General features: G+C 28.8%; 1 protein-coding gene across 1 annotated transcript; it reads right to left on the reverse strand.

Annotated features, from left to right (window-relative positions):
• Nucleotides 1–579: 579 nt before the first annotated feature.
• On the reverse strand, nt 580–10,477 carry LOC135924031 (uncharacterized). Its single transcript, XM_065459079.1, has 5 exons — nt 10,341–10,477; nt 9,052–9,322; nt 7,203–7,357; nt 6,997–7,049; nt 580–620 (listed from the first exon to the last, which is right to left on the reverse strand). The coding sequence occupies exons 1-5, from the start codon at nt 10,475–10,477 to the stop codon at nt 580–582; spliced, it is 657 nt and encodes a 218-aa protein (XP_065315151.1).
• Between the last annotated feature and the right edge of the window lie 259 nt (nt 10,478–10,736).

Here is a 10,736-nt window from a genome sequence, read left to right on the forward strand (position 1 = left end):
AAACAAATTTTTCAATTAAAAAATGCTTTATATTAAGTGGAATCAATTTTATCTCTCTTTTATCGCTTTGATAGGTATTACAAACTTCAAGAAGTTCATAATATGAAATTACCACTTTAAAAAAAGTGCAAGAGTCCGACTGTAACTCAACAATAGCTCTTTAAAAATTTCCAAGAATATTGACAAGATCCTCAAGAATCGTAAAGTCTATAATTTATAATACTTTTCCGATCCCCCATGTTCTTGAAGAACTTTTATAATCTCTTCATTTTGTGAATAAACTACTATTGAGCATATGTATTTGCGGACTTCTACATCTTGATAAAGGGCTTTTTAATGCTGACATTTATTACATGCTATAGGTATTAGGTTTTGTTAACCTTCACCCAATAATATATACATAAATTTATATATAATCATTATAACCATATCTAATTGACGAATATAATAATTCATAATGTATATATAGTATATTACAATATATACCTACATTACTTTCCCCTTCATTAATTGGAAGGTTTACAAAATTTTTCTTCTTATAATATATTTGGCATTCCTTCGGACAAATATTCAAATTCTTCAACAGCTGCTTTCAGAGCTTTCTTCTAGTTTTATATTTGCTCCTTACATTTCATTGACGATGCCCATCTTGTTTGGATAATTATACATAATGTAATATAAATTGACAATTAGCAATTTTCTCAAACCATGAGGAAAATTATTATATTTATTTATCAGAAACCTGCAGGCCCGGCCCTATGCCCGGCTCGGGTACCCAGGCAGGGCCGTATTTTAATTTTTTTATATATACCCGAATTTTTTTTTTGAAAAATTTTAAAACCAAATATTTGAAATCGCCATTATTAGCTATAAAAATCATAAATAAATATAATATATTTTTAAAAAATCCGAATTTTTTTTTTAAAAAGCCGGACCGGGCCTGAAAATATAAAATCAGGGCCGGGCTGGGCTGTGCAAATGGTACCTTTGCATCTCTGATTTATATATTGAGATCCAATCAAATTAATAATGAGGAAAATTCTTTTATTTTTATATTTTAATATGAAAATCTTATGTTTTAATATAAAATTATAATTAAATCAATGCCTTGATGACAAATATATTTTAAAATAAATTGTAGCCTAATTAGATTGATAAACATGCTTTAAATACATATTAGTTAATTAAATCAATATATTTATTCACCAATAACATTTTAAAGTATTTGACTGTATTTGAGAGATCAAATACTTTTTTGGTCAATTGACCTACTTGCCAGCCCTCTCTAGAGGCATCCATTAAAGTTCCTTGCCCTGGTTCTAGAATATTTTAGCTCTGTCAAATCCGGCCCGGGTACATTTTTAAACAAAAATTTTAAAAATTTTTTAGGCCAAGCCCGGGTATTAAAAAAAATTAAAATACGGCCCGGCCCGTGTACCCGGGCTGGGTTTAGAGTTGGGCCTGCAGGTCTCTGACATTCAATTCATATATAGGTAAAATAGCTCGGAAACATTCCGTTCTAGGCAACGATTATGACAAAATTAGCAATATAGAGCAAGAATGCCATATTTTGCCCAGCCAATATAGTATACCAGAAGATAATGTAACTTTTTGGGGGGAAAATCAACTGGAACTTCCTAGGCTTGCTAATTTAACTAAAGTTCTTTGCATATCTGCACCCAGTATACCTAAATGAATAATTTTTTCCTTGCTGGATTAATATTCAATGTAAAAAAGATTTCTTTATGTCCCACGTATCTCGATAAAATACTATTTATTCATGACAATTATAATTTTACTAAATCTGATTTCTAATTTATTATATTTCTTATTTTATATTTTGCTTGTATTCTAAATTATTATTTTAATAAAAATCAATAGAATATTACTAATGCGCTGTTTATTGTGATCTGAGTAAAAATGTAATTCCTTAATCTATTTCTGAGAATGAGACATTTAAATAGGAATGAGACAAAAAATTATTTAAGAAATGAATTAAATTATATTTACAATGTTAGAACTAAGAGTGCCCAAATAAATTATAAAAAAAATAAATTAAATTTATTTAAATTCATTTAAATTTTTATAATAAATAGCTCGCCGCGGCCGTCGCTAATTTATTAGGCGGCGGCGAAATCGGCCCTCCACTGAACGCTGATAATTGAGGCTTCGCCGCACAGGTAACACCACATTTTTTATATGCATCCCAATTATTTTTACATAATGCATCGATATAACTTTCTGATATAATAGTAACTCTATAATTCATTTAAAGATTTTGAATCCCCTTTGTCTTCTTTCCATATTTTAATAAATAAAAATAACTGCATAGTAATAATTAATCAAAAAAATTCAAAATATTCTATTGGATTAGATAAATTTATAATTGTTTATGAAGAAGGAGAGTATTAGGAAAATTATGAAAATAAATCATTTGATCTCCAGTTTATAATTGTTTTAGTTTTTTATGATTTTATATATTTCATTAATATAACTCTTTCTCCATGTAATTCATATATGGTTGTCTGATATTATAACTTCCTGTTATCCTTCATCTCTACAATCCTCTTTACATCTTTATTCTCTTATAGTAGCTATATAAATATTATATAAATAATTATAAGATTTATACTTTATAAATAATTAATAATATAGTAATAAATTTTAAAATATAATTGATTTTATACTTGTTCGTGTTTCCGGTGTTTTACTGTATGACCATGAATGATTAAATTTTAACGCAAATGAATATGAAAACAAACTATTTTATCATATAGTCTGACTTCCTTTCAGCCGAAGTAAGCAAGAAATATTTTGTTTTTCCTCATTTTTTAAAATAAATACCAGTTCAACTTAATTAACAGCGTATTTAAGTAAAACAACGCTAAACGCTTCTCTCAATTTGTTAGCACTTTTACTCATTTTTTCTATTAAAATAAAATTAAAATGAATAAGGCCATTTCCTGAGACGGCTTAATTTGGATACTTAATTGCTTTTTAGAATAGGCTAAAAAGTATTTGATCGTGGACACCCTATTTTGGTTTATTTTAAGTATTTGGTGCCATTGCTGTTTTTCGTATTTAATCTCGTTTTTTTGTTTTTCTTACTTTTCTTTTTTAAATTTTTTCTTTTGCTTTTTAGGCTATATCACCGATACTTCAAAGTCGGCTAAAAAGGCCGAATTTTTTTTTAAAAAAACGAAAAAAACAGAAGAAAATAGATAAAAAAGAAAGAATCAAAAAACAAAAAAACGGGAATAGGATACGAAAAATAGGAATGCTATCAAATACTTAAAATAAACCAAAATAGGGTGTCTTCGATCAAGTACTTTTTAGCCTATACTAAAAAGCAATTAAGTATCCAAATCAAGCCGACTTATGACACGGCCTAAGGGTTTTTTTGAAAATAAGTATAAAAAAATAAATTCCAGATCAAGGAAATAAAGAAGTACCGATATAGGGACGCTAGGTAAACGGTTTAATTGTTTTTTATGTGTAATAAAATCAATTAAATATAAATTAACAGTAATTTAATGGGTTATATGATAAAGTGTTATTTATTTATATTATTAAAATTATTTAGTGAAAGATATATACACTGATAAAATTAATGATATTGATATAATAAAATTCTTCATTGTTTCACGAATATCACAGTATAAAATCCTCATACTTATTAGTGATAGAATATTCATTCGGGGTTTTAACTTGAAAAGATTGATAGTATTAGGAGGTGATAAACTATTTGAACTCCGTGTTCGGTGTATTATACGCTGCATGAGATAAGGTAGTGCCATTGAAATTGAATCACTTAATTGGGATACGTGTTTTGCCAAGATAAAGTTTGGAGTTTCCATAGTATTATTCAAAGCTTCATTCTTATTGAATTAATTATTTTTTTGGTCTCCAATACGATTGGATTTTCCGAATGATTATGAATTTCTTTATTTTTATCTTACCATTTTTTTTAAAGTTTTATGCGGAATTTAAAAATATTTTGGTAAAGACATCTGTAATATGTCTTGAGGCATCTTTATCCAGGCTGAAAAAATAAATTCTAAAGGCTAAGATGGCAAAACTATTTATTATTTATAAGACAGGGAATGACACCAGTCAGACGATTTTTAAAAAGCAATACCTTTTTAATGGTTATAATTTATCAAAATTGTCAATTTTTAAATATTAGTAAGTTAATTATTTATTTATTTTTACTAGCTATTTTTATTATTTTTTAAATAATTTAAATTTTAATAAAACCTATATCAAAATGTATTATAACCCACCTAGAGCAATTTTTAACAATTACTTCATAAATCTGTTACTTGATGCCCATGTTTAAAATGTTTAAAGAGGTTTTCATTAGCCCCTCACCCCCTTTCTGCGAAGATATATATTTTAAAAATGCTTTTAAAATTTGATCCTCATCATGTTTGTAGCAGAGACCTGTAGGCCCGGCCCTAAATCCAGTTGTATTTTATTTTTTTAAATATACCCGGGCCAGGCCGGGCCTAAAAATTTTTTTTAAAGGATATACGGACCGGGCAGTATCTTTTACAACCAAATATTTTAAATCGTGATTATTAGCTATAAAAATTAAAAATAATTGTAATAATTTTAAAAATATCCCGGCTGGGCAGTGCAAATGGTATCTCTGCAGGTCTCTCATTTATAGTGATGGAGATTATTAACAAAACAATTGAAAGATATTTTTATTTTGATATTCATGCCGAGATATTATGTTTTCTCCACCAGATTTACCCTACAAACCAGAGACCTGTAAAGATACCATTTGCACTGCCCGGCTCAGATTTTTTTTTAAAAAATATTATTCTGCCCGGCCCAGATTTTTTAAAAATATATCACATTCATTTTTTTATAACTGATAATAGCAATTTAAATTATTGGGTTTTAAAATATACGGCCCAACCAGGGTTTTTTAAAAAAAAAAATTTCAGGCCTGGCCCGAGTATTGAAAAAAATTTTTTTAGGTCCTTCCAGATCCGGGTATATTTATAAAAATTTGGCTTGCAGAGATGAGTTAGTCGGGTACTTATTATATTTTTAACCGTTAAACAAATTTTTAGCCGACTACAAAATCGGCTGTTTTTTGTCTAAAACTATCACCTTGGCCTCGGAATTTTTCTTAAAAAGATAGCAGCTCAAATTTAGAAGAAGCTAATATAAATTATTACTCCTTAATGTTAATGGATTTTCACCGGCAGGCATCTGGAGATTGAGCTGAATTACCCGAAATTTAGCCATTACTTAAATATAGTAACAATGTAAACACCTTCTTTTATTAGCTTTCATATAATACCTATGTGATAATTTTATGTTATAAATATTTTACCCTTCCAATCCCCTCAACCGGACTAAGACTTGAAACAAAGTGACTTTAACTATGAATTAGATATATTTTTTCCCTTTTTTCACTTAGACATAATTTATTTTTGAATCATCATTCAAAATTCGATAAAGACAGCTTAATGAATAACGTTATTATTTTTGTTTAGCTTATAACTTGACTGGTAACACTGATTGATAAATTTATAAATACTCATCATACAATATGACTTAACCCAGATATCAATTTGGCCAGTAAAGATCAAGGTTTATAATGAACATATGATTAATATATTATATTTTTTAATTAACACTAACCTTAAAATATATATGAACGACTTGTTATCATTTGATCTCACTTAAAAACTCGGCTTAAATTATTTATAAATTTTAAATAAAAATAATTTTATAAAACAAATATTTTTTTCCATATTTATTAAGGAAAAAATAAAAGTATTACCTTGTTATTATAATAATAATAAAATAAAAGATGGCCCGGCGTGGTCACGGGGTCCTCTGGCGCTTTTGCGCTAGGGGGCCCCGCACTCAAAAAAACGCGTTACCGTTACTCGTTACCTCTAGAAGAAGGTAACTTATGGCATTCCTTTTCTTTAAAAAAGGTAAGGCCGTTAATAACGACGTTACTTTTGATGTTACTTTACAACAATAATATTTACAAATAATTTTGAATATTTACGAATAGTTTTGAATATTTATGAATAGTTTTGAATATTTACGAATAGTTTTGAATATTTGGAAATTATTTCTATTAATACTTGTAAATGTTAAATTATACAAAGAATAATAGATAATAAGTCATTCGACAGATGATATTTTTTTCCCTTATTTATATTCGTAAAATTAAAATACTTATCGAATAACGAATAATTTGCTTTAGATAACAAAATCAATGTAATAATGTACACTCAAATTTTCCGATATCATCACTACGTCATCGTGATGTCATGTCATGTCATCGCTACGTATTTATTTATTTTTATTATTTATTTATTCAAATCATTCTATTCTAAATTAGTGTGCTAGTAAATTATATAATATTGAAACAAATTATATATATCTATTTTGATATCAAAAAATAAAAATAATACATATATAAAAACTGCTCTTTTAAATATAGTTAAAAAATAATTTATTTGTATTACTATTATTTATATTTTATTGATAATATATATTTATATGAACACAATATTTATTTAAACATTTATTATCCATTTAGACCTCGATCTCACATGATAGTTATACTAGACAATAGGTTTAAATTTCCAAACAGTGGACTGGATATGCTCTCTAAAGGGTATTAATACTAGCTGACTTTTATACAGGTTTTATTTCAATAATAATAATAATAAGTTCTATTCATTCTTTGCCTTTTCTTCCTCTTTTCTTTTCCCTTTCACTTTCCTTTTCTCCCTTTTTTTCTTTACCTTTCAATTTTTATAGGGTTATTAAGATGCTGATTTTGGTCTATTTACAAAAACGACCCCCTTAATATTTTAGACAAAGCAAAATCTTTAGTCTTACATATTAATTTGGCTAAAATAATTGGGTTTTTTAAAATTGATCCAAATCAAAATTTTTAACAATCCTACCCCCCCCCCCTTCTTTCATTATTCCCTTTTTCTTTCCCTTAACCTTTTGCTTTCCCCTTTCTTTCTTTCTCCCCTTTTCTTTCCTTTTCCCTTTTTCTTTCCATTTTCCTTTACTTTTTCTTTCTCTTTCTATTGCCTTTTCATTTTCTTTCTCTTTACCTTTTCCTCTTTCGGCTCCTTCCCCATTTTCTTTTTCTTCTCATTTTCCTTTCCCTTTCTTTTTTTCCTTTATCTTTTTCCCCCCTTTACATTTTTTTTCCTCCTTCCCCTTTTTTCCCCTTGCTTTTTCTTTTCCTTGCTTTTTCTTTTCCTTGCTTTTTCTTTTCCTTGCTCTTTCTTTTCCTTTTTCTTATCCTTTTTCTTATCCTTTTTCTTTCCATTTTTCTTTCACTTTTACCTTTTCTCTGTTTTTTATTTCACTCCCGTTTCCTTTCCCTTTTTTCTCACCCCATTTCCTTTTTTCCCTTCTCCCCCCTTTTTCTTTTTCTTTCCCTTTTTCATTTCATATTTTACCTTTTCTTTTTCATTACCTTCCTTTTTCTTTCATTTCCTCTTTCCTTTCTGTTTTTCTTTTCATTTTTCTTTCACTTTTTTATCCACTTTTTCTTTCCTTTTCCCTTTTCATTTTTCTTTTCACTTCCTTTTTTATCTTTCACTTTTTCTTTTTCTCTATTTTTTATTTCACTTTCCATTATCCCATTTCCTTTCCTTTTTTTCTCACTCCATCTCCTTTTTTCCCTTCTTTTTTTTCCCTTCTTGCCTTTCCATTTTCTTTCTCTTGAAAAAAATGGCGAATCAACAAAGACCCATTCTAGAGTTACTAGTATCCAGGATAATAAGAAGCTGCGCCTGATATTAAGGTTTTATATCTATACGTTTATTTTATATTCACCCAGTTGTTTACAAATGATAATTCTATCATTACTGCCACAATCCCTATTCCACTTCTATCATGCATATTTCGACATATATTTGATGACCACCAACCTATGTTAGATATCGGAAACATGACAGAAATATGCGCCTTCTGCAATGCTAAAATGTCGAATGGTGAAAAATTATAGAAAAGCTCAAATAAAAAAATTCAATTTTTAACTTGCATGAATGAGAAATTTTTATCTATATTTTCCTCTTCTCCAAATTTAATACGTTACCGGGGAGCATTGATTTAATTCTGCACTATCATTCACTTCACTAGGAGTTAATATAAATAATACTTTATCCAATTCTCGCTCCGGTAATACCTTTCAAATTAATTGACATTACCAGCGCATTGGTTCCCTCCTACCAACTTTAAGGGACACACCTAAATTTGCCCAAATATATAATGATAGTAAAAATGAAATACAAAATTGTCATAATCAGGTTCCTTTTTTAGATCGAGAATTGCAGGAAATTATTCATAGCTACGACCCCTTTGCTTTTCAATTTATGAGAGTAGCTTCTATGATCACTAATGACTTTCCTAACATATCTTTAAACCTAAAATCTACTCCAAGGTTTCATATACGTTAGGGCAATAATCCTACCTCATCTGTAATAGCGGTATTATTCTTTAGTTTATGAGGAGTAGTGTTCTTAAACGGCTCGATTTGAGACGATTTTTAAAAACTGCTAACTCCATAATTTAACCAGAAAAATATTGACTATGCCTTGAGATTTCGCTATTAGATGTCCAAACCTTTGTGCCATTTATGGGCAAAATATTTAGGCTTGTGTAATATTCTTCCGAATGATATATTGAGTTAACCGTTTTTAAAAATCGGTTCAAATCGAGTCGTTTAACAACACTATGAGGAGAGCAAACTCAAGTCATAGCCACTTATATCTGCCCTTGTGAAAAAAACAGAATGAGGTAAATAGATGCCAACTTTGCTTATTGTCATGACAAAATCAGGCCTCATGGAAAATTGGCGGCACTCAAAGGGAGCCTGAATCAGTTGGAATTAAACTTATTCTACGAATGAAAACTTTAGTTCTGAGAATGCTACCAGAAACAAATTCCGCCTCAATTATATTTGGTTAAATAGAGGTTATAATTAGTCTCATTGCTCAAATCAGAAGCAGAGTTTAAATTACGCATTAAAATTATAGGTACCCCGACTTTGAGTGAAAGTTTGTGAGGTGGTAATCCTGATATATTTAAAGAGTTTAAAAATTCAGTGGGATAAAATGTCGCTTCTTCATCGTCATTAGCACTTATATATATAATTAAATCCCCAGGAATTTTGTTAATCAATTGAATATTTATGGAATCGGCATTTAAGTTTTTAGAGGTCAGGATGGCGTTTTGAGCAAATGATGTACGGTTAAAGGAAGTATTGTATTTGTCTATATCGCAAACAAAAGCAATGATCCTCGAATTGGAGCTATAAAACAATCTTCAGGAATTTTTCTTTTATCCCCGGGGCCATCAAATGTCTCATAGCCTTTACCAAATTTGAGTAATTATTATTGATAAGAGATTCATTTGTGTCGTGAAATTGTAGCAGTCTCATATTAATACCTAACCTTTGGTAATATATGCGAGCATAAATACGACCATTTTAAAGTTGAGTTAACAATGTCGCTCGCTATTTTAGAGGGGGATACCAATGCTGACACTTTGGCAGAAGAATCATTTTGCGTTCTTCTCTTACCAGTGGCTCAAAGCATATGCATCAGCTTTATCGGGATGCAATGGCTATTGTGCTGCTTTGGTAAGCCGTCATTAATCATTTTTCACCTGCAACCCTAAATGGGATGAAATTATGCATGAATTATTTCCTCATCAGACTCCAGACAACACCTAGATAGTTTGTCGCCTTTTTCATCAAAAATTAAAATGTTAAAAAGGATTTGCTTTAAATTTTAACAGATAGACAAAATAATAATTAATCCTCATCATTTTTTAAAAAAATTAGCCTAAATTTATATGAATTGACAAGAAAAACAAATTTCTTATAAAATATATAAATAAATTACAATTAAGTTTCATTAATATTGAATGTCATTTTTATAATTTAAATAGTTAGAATTTTTTGTTACTTAACATAAAAATATATCCCTTATCAAATTCTTTGATAAATAATTTCGGAAAGCAAGGCATACACTAAATTTATCAGAAAAACAACAATAATCCAATGTAATAAGCAACAATTTATTTTCTAGATATAATTTTAATTTGATCACATTACAAAAAGTATAAGAATCATTATTTTTATTTCATGGATAACAAATAATGATGCAAACATTAATCATTCAACATTATAAAAAAAATCAATTTTGTTAAAATTGTTGCAGTGGACGCAATTTCAATCCATATTTTATCCATAACTTAATTTTCTAGGGTTATCTCTAATAAAACGAGGTAAGATTTGTTATTTTTATAAAAATATTAGGACAGACCTGATTTTTTCATGATTCTCTAATAAGTGGTTTGCCGGGGCTTTACCAGTCTTCCTTATTACATATTCACGTGTTTTTTTTGTAATACAAGGAGTTAAGCCGTAGACTAACTGGTAAGTCCCAGATTTATCCTTCATTTGATAATAAATTAATTAGAAATTTAACTATCACCGGGCTTGGGAAAATTTTTTTAAAATTATTATGGGTTGGACCAGGATTGAGGAAAAATTTTCAAAATTATTATGGTTTGGACTGGGCTTGGGAAATTTTTTTAAAAATAATTAAGGTCTCGGACGTTTGGAAATTTTTTAATATATAATATGGGCCAGACATTGGCCTAAAAAATTTTTTTAGCAGGCCTGGGCAGGGCCTGATCAAAAAACCAATGACCTTACT

This window comes from Gordionus sp. m RMFG-2023, chromosome 1, assembly GCF_954871325.1.
Source record: "Gordionus sp. m RMFG-2023 chromosome 1, tfGorSpeb1-WG-v2, whole genome shotgun sequence".
Classification (NCBI taxonomy): Eukaryota; Metazoa; Nematomorpha; class Gordioida; order Chordodea; family Parachordodidae; genus Gordionus; species Gordionus sp. m RMFG-2023.

Excerpts from the sequence above, each read along its gene's own strand:
- LOC135924031 (XM_065459079.1), bottom strand. The coding sequence starts at position 10,477 with ATGAAGGATAAATCTGGGACTTACCAGTTAGTCTACGGCTTAACTCCT. Across the intron at positions 9,323-10,340 it reads GAGAATCATGAAAAAATCAG|CTCCAATTCGAGGATCATTG; the intron begins GTCTGTCCTAAT and ends ATTGTTTTATAG. Across the intron at positions 621-6,996 it reads AAGAAAGGGGAAAGCAAAAG|CAAATATAAAACTAGAAGAA; the intron begins GTTAAGGGAAAG and ends AAATGTAAGGAG.